The 24,125-nt window shown below is 44.8% G+C and overlaps 1 protein-coding gene across 2 annotated transcripts in view; it reads right to left on the bottom strand.

Annotated features, from left to right (window-relative positions):
- The window catches only part of CACNA2D2 (calcium voltage-gated channel auxiliary subunit alpha2delta 2), a 227,444-nt gene that overhangs the window by 181,831 nt on the left and 21,488 nt on the right, over positions 1-24,125 (bottom strand). For both annotated transcript variants that reach the window (XM_076346119.1, XM_076346120.1), the window contains exon 2: positions 22,161-22,242. In XM_076346119.1, coding sequence (XP_076202234.1) covers positions 22,161-22,242 — 82 coding nt within the window. The remainder of the gene's footprint in view (positions 1-22,160; positions 22,243-24,125) is intronic.

The following is a 24,125-nucleotide window of genomic DNA, read 5'->3' as shown; positions in this document are numbered from 1 at the left end:
CAGCGATGCACGGTTGTGCAAGACAGAGAATAATTAGAAAATAAATTACTTTTTTTTAGCACAGTAATTCCAAATGTTGAATGAATTAGATTACTTGACAAACTCCAGACCCATTTCAGTATCGAGGGTCCTATCCAAGGAGATACAGGGAACCTGGCCTTCAAGAAGAAGCCAAAATACAAATAAACGCAGCTTAGAGAAAGTGTTTAAGATCTGCCTGGCAACCTCCATAAATCTAAAAGATGGAAGGTTTCTTCTGGCCTCACACCAACAGTTCGGTCTAAAAATAGGTTCATCTTCCCGAGAGCAAAGGAGCCATCATCAACACAACACACCGACTGCACGCACGTACCTCCTGCCCCCCACAACCACACACCGCTGCCTTGGGCGGGCACAGCCACACGGGTGAACAAAGGCTGTTGAACTTATTAATTAATAGCCAAATCCCCTTCCTTAATCGACCCCGTGGAAGTTCACAGTGCCATCAGCCGACCTGCTGCACTGAGCAAGGAGAGTTGTTGTGATTACTTGGAACAGTCTCTCCGTGCTTCATTTTTTTGAAGACCATTTGCGTAGATGCAAATGTGTTTTCCCCCAATCCTGATTAATTATACAAATGTATGGCTATACAGGTTGAGATGAATATGCACACGTGCACTTTATTGTTATGCTGACAGAGCACATTGCTTATTTGGGGAAAACTGAGAGATTTTCACTTGTTCCACTAAAGAAGATTATATAATCTTCTCCTCCCTTGTTCCCTCTCTCTCTGCGTCTGATTTCTGATTTAACTTGTTGGATGGTTTTATACCTGACTTACACAGACATATGGAGACAGTCATTCATAAACTTCTGCAAACCATGGCTAGGATGCTTCTAGAGAAAAGCCATTCAAATTCAGGAAGAAAGTGCCTTAGTCTGTGCAGGGTTGTGTCTTCTCGATGTCACTGTGTGGGCTATACAAACACGAACCTACCTCCCGTACAGGCACACACACCAGACAACGCTGGTTAATTCAAGTTAATTGTTTAAGGACCTGCTAAAAAAAGCTATAAAGCTAGGGGTGATTTTGCCCACCAGAAGCTTTCAGTTACAATAAATCTATGCTAAGACAGAGCTAAGTGGGAAGCGTACTTACCAATTTAAACATGAGAAAACCCTTACAAATCCTAAGGAGTTGTCATTAGTCCCCAAAAAAGCATTATAAAGCAGAGCAGGCATATCAGTAATTTTGGATGAAATATTTAAAAGCAACTGTGCAAGAACATGCGTGATGAAATCAGGAAATTGGATGTTTTAACACTAGACTGGAAAGAAAAGCTAGCAATATCTGCAACCTGAAATGCACAATGAAACCATCCAAAAATTAAATTGTGTGGTAGTTACATAATGTGAGACTTTTTTTTATAATATGTTTTGAAATGTTACTTAACTTGGGTTCTTAAACCTTAATCATGATTGTTACGTTTTTGCTTAATACTATTAAAAGAAGTGAGAGTAGGAACTTCCAGTATGAAGATAACAATGAAATAACCACAGTTAATTTAAAAAAAATAAAATTTTGAACTTTCACATGATTCGATGAATTCTAACAAGAGTAGACAAATGGTACTAGTTTGTGAGAGGGCAGAATTGAGATTTCTTTTGTTTTTATCCAAGAACTCCTTAGCCTAAGAGAATTATACATCAAAAGAGGCATTCTTAATTGTGCAAATCCTGGGCTTAGAACTGACCATTGGAACTGCAATGCTCTGTTCAGACTGCACTGATGTGTGCTCTGAAACATCATTCACCTTAGAACAGTATTTCCCTGAAGAATATCCTTTGTTTTCAAAATTACTAAAAGAAAAAAAAAGTAATCAAGTAGCCCAAGGAAGAATTTGCAATGAAATATTTGTTAGCACTTTGAAGTTAAGCATCAATCTCAAGCCATTTAAAAAAATGCTTTTAAAGGCAAAGCTACTACCACGTAAAAGCTGGGGGAAGTAACAACAGCATAAAAGCGGAATTTGCAGCTGTTTTGTACCACTAGAGCAGCTGAAGTGAACTCATCAATCTGGCCTTTAATTTGTAATTGATTTTATGACTGCGCGGAAACACAGGTCTCTATGTAGGAGGAGACCAGGGAGAGATCAGTCCTCCAGGCTCGACACCTTTGTTTTCAGAGTTCCCCACTCAGCCCTTCAAGCCCCCGACCACCGCCGCAGTGGCACGCAGCGGCACGCAGCGGGGCGCAGCAGCTCTGCCTTTAAAGGTCATGGACATGTGGCCTTCCGCTGTACAAGTAGTCATGGCACACACCTCGTCTGCATCGGCCATGAGTCATTAGAACAAATGCATTGCACTCAAGTTACCCGTAGAAGAGGTCTAACGTAACGTTAGACCCCACTTTGTAGGTGCTATGCTGCTGACTTAACTTTGTTGTATCCAAGTAATTAGATACAACAATCTTTAATAATTTAACCAAAGTATGACCTGGTTGCCTCAAATACAGCCTGTGCCGAGCTTTCAGTTACAGCTATGGAAAATTTGTCTTCGTTATCTTGTTGTTATTATCATTTGGAACATAGAAAAAAACTAAGACAAATTCCTGAAAGGACCTGATAATTAATAATCAATCTTGTTCAGATTTGCTTATACTTTCAGAAAATTCCTTCATCCATAGTCTTAAGTACTACAAACTTCAATGCTATGCTATATTTTCACATTAAGAAGGCTATGAACTTAGATTTTAAATGAAGTACTTCTAATTTCCCATAGTTTTGGTACAAGGGATCACAATCTGTAGCTGTTGGCTAAAGCTTTGTACTGCAAGGGTGAAGTCAATGCTGTACAGCTAGGAACTATAGTGCCAAGAAGGCATTTATTATTTATTATGTATGTGTTTTTATAAGTCACCACCAGCCTTCAGTCCCTGGTGCCAGACGCAGAGTGCACCCGTAAGACACAGTAAGAGAGATGGTCCTACTGACATCTATCAACCATCACAGGTTTGTCTGAGCTGGCGGTGTGCTTTGTTCAGGACACGGGGAAAAGCTGGTCTGCCTCCTTTTGCTTTAAACGAGTGAGGAATAAATATAGAAGCCTTGGAAAGGTGCCTCGAGTTTGCTGCATTGCAATTGCCATAACAATTGGATTATGATCCTTATTTATCCTCATTGACAAAGTAATTGAGTTTGGTCAGCTGGATCTCTTCCCTTCCTTGGGGATGACAGATGGGTGACGCAGCCCCAGGTCTCCCAGGAAGGCAGCAGAGGTCCATCTCTGGCTGACACCCAGGGCCCTCCCTGGGATGGTTTGGACAATCCTGTTGATCCACCACTTGCCAAGTCCCTCTGGCTGCAGAAGTTACAGCTGTGAGCTGCTCTTCAGAAGAGGTGGCAGAACAGATGCAAGAATGATTCCCTGGCACACCATGGAGATGACAGACCCATCCCAAATGCTACAGCCTTCTGTTGAGCTGGAGCAAACAAAAGGTCAGAGATGAAGAGAGTCCCCCACCTCTCAGTTAACACAGTGCCGTGGAATTCCTCTGACGGGTCTAAAAGCTATCTAGATTTTCTAGACAAATGGCCAGACAGGCAGAAGAGCTCTAGATGACAAGTAAAAGAAATTATCTGCCACCAGAAACATTGGAGTTGCATGTATAATGGGTGGGGTGGCATAGGGGTGAAGATGGGTTTTGGGGTGGCAGAGGTAGGGGAAGGTTTGAGCAAGAGTTCTAATATTCTTAGAGAAGACTTGTTCTGCCATGGTTTAGGGTGCCTCAATATTTGACCAGAACATCTTTAGGTAAATCCAAAGCATGGGAAAAATAAGCAGGAAAAAGCAATGACAAATGTGATTAAGCAGTAATAGTCAAAACAAAATCCAACAGTCTCCTCCATGAGGTGTTATTCTATTATTGTATCATCTATATAGCAAAAGAGATGCAAAGAAAGAGAAGTAGGAGTAACAAGATTCCTAAAACACCTCCAGACATCTCAAAGCATCAAGATGCCACTTGATAACAGCTAGTGTCAGGACAGGAGAAATGAATAGCAAAGAGGAAGGATTCGCTGGGGAAATACGCCAGGACCAAATGCAACGAGCTTGAGACTGTAGCTACTGTAGTTGAACTCCTAAGTATCTGTTAGACAACAGACATATCTGAACAGGAGCCACCAGTGAGAATCAGAGGGTACTGAGGCAACCATTGCTGTACTGCTCCTCTCCCTTCTGCTCCCAACGCTGCAAATACCATGAGCAGGAACTGCAATTTGAAGTACCTTCAGCTCACAGGTGCAACGCTCAGAGAAGGACATCTGAGGGAGAAGACAAACAAAAACCTGCTATACGGGGTAAGGGAGAAACTAGGAGGAACACTACACATTCAGAAGAGAAAAGATCTGCAACATACATATTATAAGACCATGGCAAAATAGATGGAAAGAAAGAAATACGGGAAATGTTCTACAGCACATACAAGCAGCACTAGAGATGTACCAGGACAAACACAGAGAAAGAAATTATTACATACAGCTAACAGAGATCCACATTAGGAATGGTATTACAAGAAAGATTACCTCCATCAAAGCCAAACCCTGGAGACCTTCTTAGGCTAATGTTTGTCCTCAACAGCTGCTCTTAAAGTCCTTATGAAATAGGGACACCTTTTATTACAGCACTGATTTCACTTCTGCTCAGTCTTTCATGAGAGAAATAACTAAAACTGAGGCAGACCACAACAACTAGAAGCAGCTTGAGCCTTAAACCCTCATTTAGAAGCTCCAGGGGGGAAAAAAAAGACTTAAGGAAGTTCACATGTGTGATTTTTCCAAGGTTTGCTGGATCTCTATGAAGAGGGTTATAATAGCACACAAAGAAGCTGAAACTAGAAATCTGCCAAAATGTACTTTTCTATGAATACCAGCAAAGTAGTGCAAAGCCCTGTTGTGCCCAAAGTTTTTTACTCTCCGTTCAGGCTAATTTCTACCTATTGAGTGTCAACTTCAAAACATGAATTACAAAACACTCACAGTGTGCTTATTTTTCTTTTCGTTTCCTCTCAAAAATAACCAGTGTGCAATTTGTCCCTAGATTTTTCTGTGGTGGGTGTTACTAACATTCATCGAATGTGAATTTGGAAATCCTCACTGTGGGAGGGAAGTCCATCAATGTATTTCTACACCGGGATGATGCACAGAGATCAAGGACCTACCCAGGCTCACAGAATAGGCTCAAGACAGAGACAGGACCCAGCCACAGATGTCCTGACCAACTACTTTCTACCTGAATCACAAATGTCCTTCCTTCCTTCTGCCAGCAAATCAGCTCAAGTTTGTGCCCTATCTGGACTAACTGAAGTTTCACAGACCTACTGATCCAGAAATAAATTTTCTATTTGTCATGAAATCCTAAACCAAATGCCATGCGAGAAAAAAAGGTCAAAAATCAAGTGGGATGTGCGATTCCTCCAGATGCAAGTGGCTTACTTAGATAACGAACAGCCTAGAAAGCTCTACGACATTCTCACCCCATAGAAATGCTCAGATAATGAGGTAGACAGAACCATTTATGGCAATAATAGGAAAGTCACTACATGATTTTTCTCTTCAGTCTATTGCAAGGGTTAAAGCTACCCACAAAGTTTAGACTGAGATGTTGAGGACTGTTCAGATGACAAGTTTTTTGTTCATTTCAGATTTGGGCTTGAGCACAAGTGTTATACACTACAACAGCAATAGTTTATTATTAATTGATTTTTTTCTCTATAATAGTTTCGCTTTAGAAAACAATTTTTGCCTTCTGACGAAATATGTAGACATGTGCACTGTAACTGTCATTCGTTCCCAAAAAAACCCCAAACAATAATCCAGCATGGAATATAAAATTTGCAAGTTAACAGGGACCTACACTTCGAGGTTTTTGGTTTGTTTTTCCTTTTTTAAACCAGTCAATGAGCCACTTCTAAATGAAACAAGTCTTGTTAATGAGAAACTCACGTTGAAAAAAAAATTATATTCTACCCTTCTGTATTTTAGTATCAACGTGCTTCTCTTGTGCACGTCCTCCCAATTTTCCCGTGTCCATTTTCAAAAGGATTCATCCACATGCTTGCACTCTGGAAACGCTAAGAGCACATTTAAATGGAGGATGGACAGCTATTATCATCATCAATATCTATGCAACCAGTAATTTTGGTAAATCAAACCTCCAGCCCCAAAGCATTGCTTTTTAATCACAGGGACCACCGAGAATTTTTATTCTGTTCAACACAGAGGTGCTGAACGACTTACCTGATGTTTTTCTTTCCTTTGAAGCACAGTGCGCAAAATAAACCAGTGGAGAGAGACTTGGATTACCAGACCAAACTGCCTAAATTCTTACTTTTCCTCCTGCTTTGTTCTGCATGTGGTCAAGTGACCGCAGGACATCCTGGGCACAGAGGGCTGCAACTGAGGCACCAGAAAGAGATTCCTGCATATATGGCGTTACAGCGTATTGCCAGAGCAAACCAGCTACTGAAGTGAAGAATTCAGCTTTACCCCTACCACACATCTGCAAGTTATTTGCAGATGGATTTTTACAGGTTGATTTGTTATTCCAAATCATATGGTAAGCTGCTTTTGCCAATACTTCAGCTTATCCACGTTGCAGACTGTGGTTCCTGGATGCTCGTGAACTGAGTGACAAGGCTTTGGAGGTGCCCCCTGCAGTGTCACATAAGACCATCTCTACCATCTGGCTGAAGAAATCCAACAAGCAGAAACTGACACACTGGTCTTGCCAAAAAAACCAACCAACCAACAAACCCCAAGAAAATAAAACCAACCCCCCCCACACTTCACATGAAGCACCTGCAAGTGGACTCTTATAAGATCAACCTGTAGCTTTATTCAGACAGGTGGAGCTTGTTCACATAAGTGCCTAGACAAATACATTCAGTGTTAACTGTGAAAATGTCAGGGCACCACAAATTCAAGCATCTAACTTTCACCACTTCCAGCACAGCAGTGGCACTCAGGAGAAAGCTCATAGTCAAACAGAAATACAGTATCTGTAGTAAAATATATACAAAATTACCGGGAAAGTAATTGCTTTTGGTATAAATGGTCGTCTTCAAAGTTTTCTCTAGCATAGAAGTCCCTTCAAAAAGAACAAGAATAAATTTACTGCATGTGAATTTATTCAAAGCTAGTAGACTCAATATAATGAAATCCTCCTAAGTAAATATCTGATAAAGAAGCAAATGCTTAGCACTCGACCCCAGGAGCTGGGATTTCTTGACACGCAGCTGTAATGCAAAGCAGCAGGAACCTCAGGACTGCTGGCACAGAGGGGTCGAGCAAGGAAAATTCTGAACAGAAGAGGGCTTGATCCCTGGAGGCACCGAGGCAGATGGCATGGTGCATGGAGCCACGAAGGGGCCAGGACAGCCCACACCTCAGTTCCCAAGCTGACTGAAGCTACCAGTGCTACCAGAAGATGTTCTCTTTTCTCTGCAGGGCACTCTGCAAAAGCCCCCTAACTCACAATCCTTGCTGTATCCTTCCTTTGCCAAGAGCCACGAGAGACCCTGCATGCATCTAGAATGATGATTTTTGCTGAGTTTTCGCCCAGACTTCTTTGTCCTGTTGCCCTAGATGTGAGTAGCAGCACACTTTGGTTTTGCCTACACAGTCAGATGCTCCTTGTAAGAAGAACCCTGTTAGTCTGTTAAGTAAGAGAGGAAAAGAAGGTGGCATTCAGTTGCATCAAAGGATCTTCACTCCCGTGACACTTAAACCTTGTCCAGAGCGTTGTCTCTCTGTTACCAGACACCCCACTGGCTCAGGAGCTGAAGGGCCTTGGTGTCCTGGCAAGGCTAAGTACCCTACTCTGCCATTCAGAGGGCTCCCTTGTCCTTAGGATGGGATTCCCTCTGCCGCAGATCCTCCCACATCCCAGCTTCACGGTGTATCACTGCTCATACAACAAACGCTGCAGGAGTCCTGTTGGTTATGGGCGATAGCTGGGGTGGCAAACCCTGCTCCTGTAGAAGTAAACGAGACCAAGGGCCAAACCCATGGTGACCACTTCCCTTGTGTGTATGACACGTCATAGAAGATGAAATGCAAAAGCTCTCTTCTTAATTCACGTTGTCTCTGCATACAGCATGTCACTTAGTTGCCCAGAAAAGCCTCTTGGAGAAGCGCATGGGAGGTTTTCCCATGAAAAATGACACTGCTCAAAGTCTTTTCTAGCTAGAAACCACTCAACAGTATCTATCACTACTGACATCTGGGACATAAGCTTCAAAGCAGTTAATTTACAATTTTAGCTAGAGCCAGTTTCCTATAGAAATTGATATCCAAAGTAGATATTGTTATTCCAGAAAGCAGAATCATTAGAAGAGGAAAAAGGTAAAGCAGCAGCCCATGCAGTAATTACAGAGAGCACTGCTGCCACTCCGTGCATCAACTCTGCCAGCACTCAGGTCACAGTCGCTTCTAGTGCAAACCTTCAACCACCCCTGTCCGTATGAACACCCCCACTCTGACCCTCCTCCCGAGTGCTGGTGCCCATTTATCTCCCTCCACGTGACCTCACATCAGACAGGTGGGATGGTGCAGTCCTACAGTGTGGAAGGACCACTCTGTCATGGACCACATACGTGAGTGTTTCTCCTACAGGACCCAGACCTGCCAAAGCTGCATTTAGGATCGCTGATGACCCCCTCTTTGGCCTCCCACATTACTGGGCTTTTAAGGCAATGCTTCTACAAGCTATTCTACAAGATACTGCAATGCTTCTAAAAGCTAATTATGAACAACCACCAAGACAGGCTCCCAGCTAGGTCCCAAGCCAGAAAAATAAAGCTTGTGTGCATATCTGTTGGTACAACTGCAGATCACCTTTAGCACTGAGCTCAGGCTTCTCAGCTGTACTAATTAATTGCTTAAGGAGTTCTCACCATCTCACCATGACGCAGGGCGAGCAACTATTCACACTCCTCCACTCACTGCCGCAGTCACATTACCTGCTCTGTCTCAAGGACCTACTAAGGCTGGTCTCCCCATCTGTCCCTTTTACAGACACCACGCACCCCGGCTCTACAGTTACTGCTTGCAGAGGCAAAGAGTCAATTCACGGTAAGACTTTAGAAGCAAATGCTTCCTCTGTCCTCATCGCTTCCCCACCCCTGTCACCCCAGCAGTTAGCAGGAGCTTCAATCCACCTGCAGGGTTTCTAACCACACTGACAGTCTTGGGGCAAGGCTGGTTTCTTAGCCTGGTGTCCCACCTCCATTTGGCACTTGCAGCTGCTGAGAACACACACAAGGACCTTCTGCCTAACACACAGCTTCCCCCAGATACTTGTTTACTGAATTCAGAGTGCAGACCCCTACCATACCCATATAAATCTTGTGGTGACAGACAACAGAAAAAAACCTGCTAAACCCCCCAAAATCTGCTGCAATAAGGCCCCTGGAGGGGCTGAATAACTCCATTACATCATTTGTCTGTGAATCCTTTCCCCAATCCTTTCCAGTGGCTCCAGTACTCTTTCCAGTCCCTGAGGCTAGGACCCATGATAACCCTAATCCTACAAGCTAAAAGCATATGGTTTCCCCCTACTAACACCATTCCTGGGGATGCCCACAGACAGCAGAAGACCTGTAAAAAGATTCCACAGTCCTATCAAGCAGGGCATGGTCCGGAAATCACATGCCACTTTACAGGCTGACAGGCGGACACCCCATGTAAAACTAAAATCAACCCGATTTTGTGACCGCGCCTGGGCAGTAACTAGCTTTTGTTTAAAAACTGCTACCCTCATTTCCCAGCCTTGCCTTCAGAGTTGTATGAAGAACAGTGCTGGTTATTTTTTAAAAGGTGAACCAACGCTAATTCAAACTCGACGGTAACTTAATGACTCCCATCAGCAAGTCTGCCCAGAGCAGACCAGAGACCTCAAGGCAGCGTCCAACTGAAGGGCATTCACATCGCCGTAGGCACAGTCGCAGCAGGGGCTACGCACTGTAGCACACCTTCCACATATATAGGTACCTTCTTCTGCCAACAAGAATGGTTAACTCGCATGCGATATCAGCATATGTTTTAGAAATGAATCATATTGTAACCAATATGTTAGGAAGACAGGCCAGACTCCTGGAAGAGTGAGGCTAGGAGATGGTTTCTGCTAGCAGAGTGCTTTCAGTTTGAGGTTTGCATTGAAGTTGTTATATCTACAGCTGTGATGAAAAATCCTTCTTTAATACTGTTTTGCAATAGCAGGAAAAGCCTGATTCCTTATTGAGTTGTGTAAGCAGAGAGGCAAAGTCTAGAAGTGCCACAAAACTGCAATTCCCTACCCTCTTTTGGGATGCTGCAGGTCAAGGTGGAAGTACAATGGCAAGTACGTTTGCCCTGATGCTGCATTTGCTCTGTGGGTAAACAGAGACCATCTACTCCCCGGGCTGTCATTCGGGCATCTTTCATGACCACTAAACTCACTTTTAAAAGAGAAAGGAGGTTTTATTAGAAAGGTAGTGGACAATCCAAATGTCAGAGTGAAAAATCCAGAGGAAGGTTAAGGATTTTGTTATTTTTATTTTTTTTTGATACAGCTGCACTGGAGGTGAATGAACACCAGAGCGTTTTGATCTCCTGCCTGGTTTCAATAAATGTTGCACTCCCAGGCACCCAAGGGACTGCTGTGGTTTGTCAAAACCAATTAATTTTCTTCCACAGAATGCTTCAGGCACCTCAGAATGTCGTTCGAGAGCTAGCACACATCTAAGGAGGAGGGAAAGCTAGCAATCAACTGCTGCTCGGGCTCTGCATCAGGAGCACACCCCTCCAAACTCACACTCCCCAACAGCAGAGGCAAGGCAAGAACGAAGGCATACCACCTGGTCATGGGAGGGAGCCGAGGGCAGAGCCAAGGAGAAAATAGCACGTTACAACCCCTATGAATATAAACAAGAAGCTGCCACTTGTGAAACATGCCAGAAATTACTTTCCTAAGGGAGAACTCAAAGCTGAAAGTTTGTCTCTCTCACTTGTATTTCCTAGGATCCTTTGCCCAGTGCTAACAGATGTAGTAATGAGCCAGAAGTGACAAACTGAACAGTTAAGGAAGATGTTTGGAAGATAAGCCTCGGAGTCGGGATTCACAGGTTCCCGCCCCAGCCCTCCGTCAGCCTCACTGTGCAGAGTAAGGACTTCCCTCGCCTCAGCCTCAATTTACCTACTTACAGTGGACAGCCTGTAATGTTTTCCTTCTCTTCTGTACTGAAACATGAGAGCAAACTTATTTGCAAGTAATTTTAATAATTAGCCATGAAATGCACTAGATGTAAGCACGGTATTACCATGTTAGGATTTCTTTTTCAATGAACACCAAGACACTGACAGTTTAAGAATACATTGGAGCTATCATTTATACTCAGAATCAGGCATACACTGTATAGATGCTATGAATACTCCCCTATATAGATACCTCGTGTCAAATAATTATCACTGGATGTAAAGTAGCCATATTTTCCCTTCTACAAAAGGCAGGGATGGAGAAGAATGTTTTTCTTGCATGCTAGCACTCTGCAAAAGGGGCAGAAGACAAAAGACAGTTTGAATTTTAAACATTTTGTCTTGAGCACTGTAGGGTCACAGGCAAATCCCTGCTAGAGCAGGAAACAGAAACAACAGCCGATGTTCCCAACAAGCACTATGGTGAGGCCCAATGTACTCACAATGCCCAGGGGAACTGGGAACCAAGGCTCCTTTCAAGATCCCAGGTCCCTAATTCTCAGGTCCAGTGTCACCCTTGCTGGACCACTGACAAAAACAGAAACAAAGAACTTCCAAAATTAAAAGTGACAGCATGCTGAGCAGTGAAGTGAGCTTTACAGTGTAACAAATCTTTAGAAGAACAAGGAATAAATCCGCCTTTCTTTCTTTTTCTGTTCACCAACCATGGTATCTTCAATGACCTACTTGTTTTTAGAAGTAATCCAACATTTACCATTACAATCTTCTTTGCTCCTCAAGTCACATAAACCCCCTGCTGTCTCCTCCTTCTCTATTTACCTGGCCTTACAGTCACAGCAGGGAACTGAAAATCTGCTCCCTGCCTCCTAGCTACAAGCAAGGCTACTTGGGCATCCAACAGATGATAACTAATGCTACTGCTTAAATAATCCCTAGAGTGCCTCCTCTGACACCTACAAATATCTAGATCCTGCCACCAGTCCAAGACACATCACCCAGACATTTAGGAAACTGCCCTGATAGAAATAGCCGTGCCTCTCATCCACAGCATCTCTTTGCGCAGGCAAATCTCATGTTTCATTCAGACAGGATTTTTCTCAGTGCTCTTACTTACTATTTAATATTTATACTATGGTCAGTGTCCAAAAAGCATGACGCTATTGGTTATGGTAGGCGCTGAACAAACACATACTAAATCTGTCTCGGACACTTAGAGGTGTGAAAGGTCAGTTAGAAAAAGGAAAAAAGTCGATAAAATCTGAAGCCCAGTGAATAACTGAATCACAAGAACCAGACACAAATAGACCCTCAAAATGAAACAGAAATCCTCCAAAATATATCAAAACAAAGAGGAGATGCTCCACTTAAATCAGTTGGCACTGATCAGCCTGAGAGCAACAGAAGGGAGAGGAGAATCCATAACCATTAGCATCACCTTCCTGCTACACTTCCTCCTTAGCCTGTTCATCTTCCTTTCTCCCTTCATGCCCTCTGCTTTGGATACGACCTCTCAAACTATGAGAGGGCCTGGCTTATACCTAAGACACAAAAGAGTGTGGGTTTTTTTTTTTCTAGCTCCTTGTATGCAGCATCGTCAAAGTTAGCTGCAAAGGATACAAGTGTTGGAAAGCTACAGAACCCTGAAGGTTACCAAAACCTGGAGTCTCCCAAGAGGCAGTTCCTCCCGAAAGCAGAGCCGTCTCTTTCCATAAAGCAACAGCAAAGCACAGCTTTAATCACAGCACAGTTCCCCAGTCTTCGAGCAAAGCTCTCCGATACAAGCACATCACCTGGACTTCAACGAGGAAGATGAGGCTGATCTAATATCAGACTCCACTCACTCTCCCTCCCTTACAACAATATTTTAACTCTAAATAATTAAAAGGAAATAAGTACCTATAAAACCAGCAGAATCATTGAAGACCAACAGGTCAGCATGGCTGGGTGTTTGAAATAAGGGGCCCATTCAAGTTATTCACATCGGATGCCAAAGGTGATCTGGTGTAATGAGAAACGATAAATATGCTCACTTAACATGCACGTCGCGTCGCAGCTGCAATCTACCAGGTTGAAGCCACACCAGGACATAAAAACCACAACTGTGCCTTGGACAAGTCACCTCCACCGTGTTCTCCCCACCCTCCCAAGCCCTCCTGCATTTCTATGTACAGAACAAAGGAGACATGACATCTTATCGCCTCCTCCATACAATAACCCAAATGACAGCTTCCTCCTTTAAACCTTTTAGTACAACCGCGTGTTTCAGCGCTCGCAGTTGCAGGTTCCTCCACAGTCCAGTATTTGGAAGCGATTGATCAGCCGCATGAAAACCAGGATTTGGTAGTGTCCAATAGCAAGTGTTTGCTTGACAAACCTACCAGGCAGAGAAATGCGCACTCCGCAGCCTGCAGCATTTCAAGTTGAGGGGGCACTTACAGCCTATAAATAATATTTAAAATCTGAAACGATGGTGGAATACGCATACATATTTCCTATTGTTTTGTATCTTGATCAGCGATAGAGTTGCAGTTTTGGTTATCAGGCCTGCTCACAGGAGACTGAATCCCAGGCTATATCAATTCCCCCGTGAATGTAAAAGAAAAGAACCATCTGGAGAGAATAATAAAACAATTAACTTCCCATTAAAGAATAATCTATGTGTGTTTTTAAGGACGCAAACTTTAATGATCTCCACCTAATTATTCATCCTGCATTTTGGCAGGGTTGGGTTGCTTTGTTTTTAAATGCAGTCTGAAGGTAACGATTTAGCCAGGAATGGACACGGGGACCACACAGGCTCCTTCAGTCAGGGGCAGGACAACCTGGCTGAGAGAGGTTTCCAGAAACATCAACCAAGGTCTCATCGTTCCCATGGGTTCATATGGCTGTGTAATGGCAACACCATCAATTTTAAGAGTTTCACTGAATATTCATGAGCATCTTACAAACGTGGTTGTTGACTGGTTTGATACATCAGCTACGTTTTTGGACATGAAGTGCAGAGCAGTGCACTCAGGAGGTGCACGCACCTGAACATCAGTCTGTTGAATGAATGCTGGGCTCATTTAACTTGTCACTGACAGCAATATAAATCAGAAATTACTCCATAAAACTCAACAGCAATCCCCTCTGATTTTGTTAACTCACCAACTAGCTGCAAGCGTGTTATCTTTACAAAGTAATTCTGTAAAGTGAAAAGGTTCAAAGCAAGGGCTTTAAGGACTATTACTATGCCTGTTACCCTTCTAAACACATACCCCTCTAAGGACCCGCAGGCTGTACACATGATGGAGAACAGTCCAGGCTGCACCACACGTTCGTTATGCAGACTTGCTCAGCTTAACCACCTGCCTCAGTTTCCCAGTGGATAATACTAATGAGCTAGTAAGTGTGCATGTCTGCACTTCATTCCAGTTTACATAGTGCTTTCCAGCCAAGGCTCTCAAACATTTGGAAAGGACCAAATATAGTTTAAGCTAAAATTAACTGGAACATAAATACCAGAACTCAACCACTCAGATCACTCCTTTAGAAAACCTACCTGGGACTCTAGGCTTTCCAGCATGAGAACTCGCACACTAAAGAGCTGGTAAACAGTGAGATAATGCCCAGGCAACCCTTTGCTACTATTTATTGACCAACTGATTGAGATCAGGCTCTGTGATACAGTGCAGGCAAGTTTATTTTGCACCCCCCACCCCTGCAAGCTACTAAGTTTTATGATCTGAAAGAGTCATTTAAAAAAACCCATGAATCTGGCACACAAACTAACAAACTAGTCACACCTGAGTCCTGCTGGAAGAATCCCTGCCTCAGCTTTCAAATGTTGCAGAACATTTTAATTCACAGCTTCTGCATAAATGGAGCAAGTTTTGAGCCTAAGACTCTAAGGCATTTTAGCCTCTCAGACTTCTAGCCTGCTCTTCCCCTGCAACTGTAAGAGCCCATCTTTCTCCACTAAATATATATATATACACACACACATGCACACCCCGATCTCTCAAAGCAGGGCTCCTGCATCTGCCAACAGGCTGTACACTGCATCAGCACAATGGCTCTGGTGCAGGATCTGCACCACCCACTGGAAAGGATTTAGCAAGGGGTGCTAACGTCACACACTGAGCAGCCACATACAGCTATAAATTATTCATACACATTACTCTAATTATGCAAATGTACTAAAAGCTGGAGCATATGTTTCCCTGACATCTCCCAGTACAGATACAATATGGTTCTAGTAGAGAGAAAGAGTGAGAAGTAAGACGATGGGTGTAAGGGGGCTAACGATGGCTGACGCTGGCCCATGCAAAGGGTGACAGAGGATCTCCCTTCTCCAACCAAGCTGCTGTAAGGTTAAGGACATTTAAACGCTCCTCCTTGATAATACATTGTTGGCTTTGCACTCAGTGCTGAACAGAGTGCTGAGGCTGCTGAACGGCCCAGGCAGATTAAAATAAACCCAAGCAGTTTGGAACAGGAATGTGTTTATCTGGCATCACACACTTCCTCTTATCAAGCATGAGGAGCAGGGGAGGGCACAGCAATGGTGTGTGGAAGCAGGCTGTGTGCACGCTGGTAGGAGAGGGGGAGGGAAAAGGGGGAGAGGAACAGCAAGGATTAGACAGATAATGCATGAGCTTGGGAACCAAGAGCATGGAGCTCTTGGAACCAACAGCATGGAACCATCATCTCACTGGGATACACAGTCTATACTCTTGGTCAGCCCCCAGATGGGCACTAGCTGTTGGAAAACTCAATTAGGTCCTTTCTCCCTTGCGGCATTTGGAAGAAGGCAAGCATTCAGCACTGCTGTAGCATAAGCAGCTGGCTGTGTGTGTTGCCCAAGCTTTGGGCTCAAACTCCTTCTCTGAACTCTGTCGAGCGCAGTGCAGTCACTGGGCATTACTCGTCTCCCACTCCAGAGGCTGGGGCTGACTCCTCAGAAGGAAAAGGCCAGATGCACTCTGTTATGGTGTTTTGAAGTCCAAACTGTGGATTATGGTACTGGATTGAATATCAGAAGATTAGCACCTTATTCCCAACTCTGCCATGTCTAAGGACCACATCACTGTCCTTCTGTAAATGCCCAGTCCATCTGGAAGAGCCCTTTGTAAGCAGACATGCTCCTCAGACACTGCCTGCAGAGAACTGTGCAGGGGGGCTCTGATTCTCTAGCATCATTCATTTTAAATCCCATAAACACTTTCCAAAATCTCCAGCCCTCCTGAATGACCAGGTGACTGTTTCTATACCCAGAGAAAACAAAAGAGCAAATTAAACATCATGTAGTACCACAGCTACTTGGAAGATCTAGGCTATGTTACTATTACGCCAGTAGTTACCCAAGATCAAAAAAGTCAAAAGGAAAACCTTGGCAGCTCCTTTGATACGAGCATGTCTTACCTCCTAGTGCTGGCATTAAAGAAACTCTCCAGCTCTGTACCAGCAGCCTTGTAAGGGATGCACTCACACAGCCATGTGAAACACTCAGTACTGCAGAGACCCCATCACAGGAGGAGTCCTAGTGACTGCAGCAATATACAAGGTGGATGTCACTTCAGCTCTTCAGATCCAAGCCAAAACTCTGCTAGTATACTTTTTTTTTCAATCCAAGTTGTTGTTTGTGCACAGCTCAACCACAGGTCCTCACCTGTGGCTGCCTCAACTCAAGGATGGCCATGCTTTGAAAACAAAAGGTGATATCAGAGAAGCAATGCTGAGCAGAAGGGACAGGCAGGCTGCAGGTGATGCTGCGAGGCAGACAAAGGTGGGGACGCCTGCGCAGATCCTGGTCACTCTGCCTCAAGCCCTGGCCAGCAGGATTTGTCCTTCCCTTTCACAAAAGACCAGATGAATGAACAGCAGCACTTCTGCCAGGCAGAGATGCCAAACTGGCAAAACAAAGCTGAGAAAACAGCACAAGATAACAAGCAAGAATAAAAGATAGAGAAATGAAAAATCCACTGAAGTAAAATAAGATGTTGATTACAAGGACCAAATCCAGCCATGTCTGCTCTGCCACATTCAGCAAAGCCCTTGTGGGTAGCAGGCTGCATCCCGAAGGGCACCCGCTCCCTGGGCTCATCCTCCTTTCCATGCAGTCACACGTGCTGAGGACCAAGCACAGCTCATGCAGCAGCTCGCTGCCTGCCCAGCTCTGCCAGCAAGCTGCTCACCATGCCCCACCCTGGGCGCAGGTTTGGGGCCATCTGGTCCTTTATGGACTGGGTGCTGCCTCACCAAGGCCAGCAGTATCCATATCTTCCAGTCACATGCCGGTGAGGCAGATCCAGACATTATCTCTTGACTTCCGTCAATAGCCCAGAGGAAAGGGCAGGAGGGTGCAAAAACAGCTTGCCGGACTTGAAGCTCCGTTCATCCAAACCACTGAGAGGAGAGCAGGTGCAGCACGGGTCCGGCTCTGCCACCCACCCCGCCCCTGCTAAAGCCTGTCTGCCGAACAGGGAAAGGCTGCATCGCCAGTGTGCAACGCCTCCGGGTGAGTGCTCATCCCTGCTACTGAAGCAGTCCTCAGGAAGGACAGCCAGAGAGAAGAGCAGAAAGGAAGACAGCGCAGAAAAGGGGGCTCAGCACTTACACTGCTTAGTTTTTTCCCCCCTATCTCATTCTGAAGGCTTTGGCTTCCTCAGTAATTGTTAGCAAAGAAACAAGCCCATTAACAGGCAGCTACAGATAAAAGGTACTAGAGGAGGAGGAGATGGTGTGACCAGCTAGCTGCTCACCTCAGGAGACATAGGATCAAACACAATTTAGGTAACAAGCCAGAGGAGACTTGCAACCTCAGCCTCGCTATCCAGCAAGGAAGGTTTAACACGACATCCAGGGGAGCTGCTCAGCGAGGCACAAAACCCAGTGGCACACACGGCTCTGCTGCCATATCAGGACACGGGTAGGCTGGGACAGGGCTGCACCAGCACAGGAAATCTCTCTCAACCACAAAGTCTCCCCTGGAGCAGGTTTTGCAACATGAAGAAACCATCTAGGCTGGAAACACAACAGATTTGTCTACTTTTGACTACAGTCAACAACTTTTACTTGTGCCAAAACTCTAGAAGAAACAGAAATTTAGTGCAAGTGTAGCAGGAAATGTCAAAACCAAACATTTTATTGTCCTGCAAAGTGATGAAGAGTCCACTGTAGCCACGAAGAAAGTCACTAACAGAAAAAGAATAGAAGTCAGGGAGTTGGATTTTTAGTGTAATATTCCTCATTCTAGAATAAAATTATTTAAAGAATTTCAACCTATTCAGCTAGCATTTTAGGGTTCCACATATCATTGTGCCAGTCAGAGTTAAATTAGCAATGATTTGTGCTCTCAATTATTTCTGGTGAGCTACAAGGGAGGCGAGGACAGAGAGGCAAAGCAACATGCCCTAATCTCCGAGTGCTGGGATTTGTTCTGAGGCACACCGGGAGCAACCGGCCAGCCAACACAGTGCTGCACCACAAGCAGCCAGAGGGCTGAACGCTGACTTCACTGGGCAGAGAATCAACCCGGCAAGGCCACCGTCCTCCCTACAGCCCCAAGCCCACAGCGTTCAGATATGCACGTAGCCCGACCACAGCCAGTCTGACTGACGGGGAGATCTGCACTTCAGTGTTTTCAAGGTCTGGACTTCAGGAGAGAAATGAGGTGGTGTCTCACAGCTGAAAGGCAAGCCCCTGGCGTGACACCCCTTTGAATCTCAGAGCTTCTCACCCTCCTCTGTAATTGCTACAGAAAAACACTCCATTTGAGCAAAGAAGCATCTGAATGGCATAAGCTTGGATAATCTCCCCAGGGGAAGCATATGAGATGACTGCCTGTTCACCCTGCAGGAGAGGAGGGAAGTAGGGGCATTTGACATTTAGTACCCCAACTCTAGGAAATGACCGAAGAGTTAAAATAAAAATCATTCTTGGGTGGGCAGCACTCCAGCAAGATAAAATATTCAGCACTGTTATGTTCCTGGACACCATATTTCTGACAATAAATTTCATGCCTCATATGCCACAACAGTTATACGATTTCAGTCAATAACCAAAGAACAGGTCCACATCCTTTCACAGCAACCCAAGAAAAAAAAAATATTCCTAAGTAAACCTGACAAACCTCAGGAGGAGGGTATTTTTATTGTTATTTACTGGTCTGTCACTTTGATAGTCAGGCCTGAATTGGAAAGGGAAGATCCATTTCTGGCATGGCACACACCCCCAGTGCTTACAGGCTTCATAGACCCATGAGAGCTGGCAGTGGGACCCATCATCTGTACGGCAGACCCCACCGAGTTCAGAAGGAAGACTTTTGTCTTCGGTGACACTGGAGCACTTTTTCTCCTACTTCTAATACCACTCCCTATGCACTATGTACCAGAAGTCCCCCTCTGCAGACACTTTGAATGTCCCAGGCTAACATGGCAACCCCAAAGAACACCAGCAAGTTTTGGCAAAAAACAGGCTCTACTCGCCCCATTTTTCTTTATCCTTCCTGCCCCACATGGACCAATTCTTGCTTAATAATAAACCTTCCCGAGAAATCCCAGTGGGTGGGATTCACTTCCAGCTAGATGGACATTTCAGCTCCCACTGCTCCTCAGGCAGTGTCTTTCCCTTCTCCCCTGAGCCTGCTCGCTCTGTGCCAGGGTGCACCGCAGCTCTGTGGGTTGGTACTGGACTCCAACACCTGCATCCTGGTTGCAAGCCAGCACGACAATGGAGCAAGGTGAGCTACAAAGTCCAAGTCATGCCCGGGTAGCGCCCTTGAGAAGAAGGGAAGCACAGACCAAGTCCCAACCTTAAGAATTAGTTGCCACCCTCTAGATTTCGAGCGTGGTTGCAGCAGAATATGGATTTTTTAATTATTTTTTTATCCATGTCTCAGAGTGGGTTACGGTACCACTTTATGACATTAAACAGCTCCCATACTGCAACCCAGATGAACCTGTATGCAACTGGTGGGTAAGAGGAACCCCTGCGAGTACAGCTCCGAGTTCTTCAGGATGAAGCACCCTGTGCTATTGCACATCAGTGAAGCTATGCTAGTTTGCACTAGCAAGTGATGTGGTCATTAAGTGTCATTCACCTGATATTGCATTTATGAATCAAACCTGAACTCCACGTCCCAAGTTTCCACCTGGAGATCCACAGACAGCCTCTACCAGTCCTTTCTGGTGTTTTAACAGCTGCATGTTGGAATTTGCAGTAGCTCATTTCTTGGCTGCAGGTGGTTTATGCATTCATCAGATACAACAATCATGCACAGCTCCCTCCCTTCACAAGAAGGTTCCAAAACAGATTTCAAAAAACCCCTTCAATCCCTCTGTAGTCAGCTTATCTGGTATGAATCCATTAAAGTGATGCACTACGCTCTATCAGAAGAATTAAACAGAAAAAGTGGGAAGCTCTCTTACCTGTAATTGACTGACTGGCCAATAGGAGTCAAGTGTTGGCAAATTGGAGGTGTAATTTCTATTTAATTATGGCATTAAAAAAATTACACGATATACCTATTTAACATGCAAAGGAGCAGAATTAAAGCTAATAAGAACAAATTGTAAGAGAGGACATGTACAAAATATAGTGGCAGTCTTTTTTTTCCTTCAAATGTGCTCTGCTAAAGAGTATGCCGGCTGTTGCGTCTATGTATTGCCTGGAAAACTTGCATCCCTGGCTCTGATTCCAAGACCCTGCCAACATGCAAAACTGCAGTGCACAAATGCATGGATACAATCAAAAATATTTGTTAAAACCAAAGCAGTGTATATGCTTTTCATGCTGCACATGAAGTTTATATCAATCCAGTTGAAATGAATGCAAGCAAAGCCCAGATACACTATTCTAGAGCTCAAATATGAACACGAATGAATGGATGAACTATGAAGAGTTTTGCAAGCCTTCAGTTAAACTAATTTTAAAATGCATTTAAAAGAAAATAGTGCAACTTCCATGTTTAGACAATGGGTTACAACCGACAGTATAAAACACGAACGGTTCTGTTGAAGCCAGTAGAGCTACTAGTGTAAGACAGACAGTAAGAGGCCCATAAATCTTTGGCATCTGAGAAGAACACGCCACTGCCATGAGAAAACACAAATACACCCCATGCTTTTCTTCTGGGGCAACATATTTATCATGCTAGAGAAGCCTATTTTCTTTAGATTAACACCATAACCCTGACTTCAAGTTATTCAATTTCAAAACAGCTAGTCAGCACAACAGTGTTGGGAAAGGGAAACTGGGTCTTACTGGGAAGAGGAAACAGGGAGGGTCTTAAAGACCCTTTCAGCCACAAATCTAATAAACCATGACAAAGCCGTTCTGTAACTGCCCTAACCCAACCCAGAGCACTGCTGCCAGGAAAAGAGGAGGTCCGGCTTCCGCAGCCTGCCGTACCCGGGCCCTGGTGCTAAGTCAGGGAGCAGGAGGCAGATGCCAGCATCAGTAACAGGGTTTTGTTTTGTGCACTTGGAAACAGAAGCCGAACAAGAATTACAGTTTTACCTGCAATGTCTACTTAAAAACACAGAGCTTCCAACAGCTAGTCAAATTATCCTTTGAACATTTCCTGCTTTGTCAACAGAAGTTTAAAATTAAACCACAAATTAAACTACCTTCAGTCCCTGGAGGAAAGGTTAGTTGGATTTAAGATGCATTTAGTGTATCATATAGAAAAAAAACCCACAGGTACATGCTCAGATAGCAGTGACATGCAGCCCGAGAGACAGACAGATACAAAACACACTCACTCCCACACACTCGATAAATGCATCAAATTGACCAGCAACCAGAAGCACAGCCAGCCATGACCCTGCACATAGAATGAGCTGAGAGGGTGACTTATTGCAAGTGTTCACACAAGTGATTTCTGCAGATGAGAACATTCATTGCCACAAAGAAGGCAGCACAGGTAAAAGACAGACAGCTTACCCCTCTGAGCTGCTGGACTCCACCAAATATCCTCATTACTCCATCAATCTCCTGCTCCAGCCTCCTGGCCCAGTACTGCATACTGCAAGAGACAGAGACAGAGGGAAAGAGAAAGGGAGAGAAAGAAAGAGAGAAAGAGTCAGAGCCCTGACACTTCACAGATAAGCAAGGTGATTGAAGGGAGAGGGAGGAAATCAGTGCCCTCAGCTAAGTTAACACTTCTCTTTCTGCAGCACCAGGTGCAGAAATACCAAGAACATGCAGCTTTGAGAACTACAGCTGGGGCAGGTTATAAATGTTAAGACTTCAAAATTTATGCACAAGACACCACAGAGAAAAGGGGGAAAAAGGTACAACCAAAATTGCAAGGCGTGGAGGTTCCCCCCGGGCACCTTCTTATATAAACAGTTGCAGCAGATAATTAGTTAAGCCCAGAGTGATTAATAAGGTCGAAGTGCTGTGGCGTACAGAAAACAGCTTACTACTTCAGCAGGGCTCTGTGGCAGAGAGCAAACAGAGCCACGGCAGGACCAGCGGTGCCTGTCCAGCTGCAGCAATGGATTATTGCTGCAGCACAACAGAAGAGCCCTGGGCAGAGCCAGGAGCCAAGCACAGGGCATCAAGTGCCCGAGGGCTCAGCTGCTTTGCACCTTCAGCTAAGCCCAACCTGAGCCGGGCACCAATTCTGTCCACCATGGGCAGAGCTGCCCCCTGGGGCAGCGGAAAGGGCCAGGAGCTACCACGTGGCATCCCACTGGACATCATCATCATTGGACATGAGGAAAAATTGCTTTACTGAAAGAGTGGTTAAACATTGGAACAGGCTGCCCAGGGAAGTGGTGGAGTCCCCATCCCTGGAAGTATTTAAAAGACGTGTAGATGAGGCACTTAGGGACATGGTTTAGTGGGCATGGTGGTGTTGGGTTGACGGTTGGACTCGATGATCTTAGAGGTCTCTTCCAACCTTAATGATTCTATGATCTCCTTTGTCCTGATCCCTGTACTGCAAGGGAGCTGGCTGCCAGTCCTTCCAACATGCACAACACCCTCCGATGTATTCAACCACACAGATTTCCACTGAGAGCAGTAACACCAAGTTAAAACAACAAAAAAACCTTCTTCTAAATCCACAGAACTTGATAACTCCCTGTCCTTTAATGAGATTTCCTGACTCCAGCCGCTGGCCACACAAATGTCAAATCTCCCATCTGACCTGGAAAAGCAATGCTCGATTGCCTCTGCACCACTTGGCACTGCCGCCGGTGGTTTTTCCACAGCAACGTTCATCTCTCAACGCTACACCAGAGAAAGGAGGGAAGGAGCACAGGGAGTAGAAGGTAAGGCCAGCAACATGGCAAAGCAACGGTGGGAGGGAGCAGACCAGCTCGGGGGTTTTGCACTTTGGTTAGGTTCACGAAGTGATTTCAATCTTCATGCAAAGAGATGTTCCCCAGGGAGCCCACACACGCTCCCCCACCACACACAAAGCCACAGAAGAGGCCCTCCTGGAGATCAAGGAGCAAAGAAACCCAGCTAAGAAGCAAGGCCACAGAGGACTGAATTATACAGCATGGCCCAAAAGCTGTGCAGAAATATCAAAGCAGAAAGATGCCTGAGATGACTGGCAGAACAGAGCTGAAGCATCGCTTGTGAGGGGCGGGGGGGACGAACAGAGACAGAGGGAGGGACTGGCAGACAGACGCGTGTTACTCACACAGGCAAAATTCATGCCAGTTAATAATATACAAGGCTGCGGATGAAAACAAGATTTAATTGCACACACCAAATCTTCCCAGTTTTCCAGTGTAACTTATGCTATTTCCCACATTCCTGCAGAGGCAACGCTGTCTCTTCTTCCCTGGGAGCCTGGCTGGGGAGGAGGGGAAATCCAGGGAAGGAGGTGGGTGAAGACATCTGCAAACCCACCTTTCTCCCAAAGGAGGGAAAGCAAAGCCTCCAGTGGGA

This window comes from Aptenodytes patagonicus, chromosome 8 (assembly GCF_965638725.1).
Source record: "Aptenodytes patagonicus chromosome 8, bAptPat1.pri.cur, whole genome shotgun sequence".
Classification (NCBI taxonomy): domain Eukaryota; kingdom Metazoa; phylum Chordata; class Aves; order Sphenisciformes; family Spheniscidae; genus Aptenodytes; species Aptenodytes patagonicus.
This window is presented reverse-complemented; position numbering and strand designations above follow the sequence as displayed.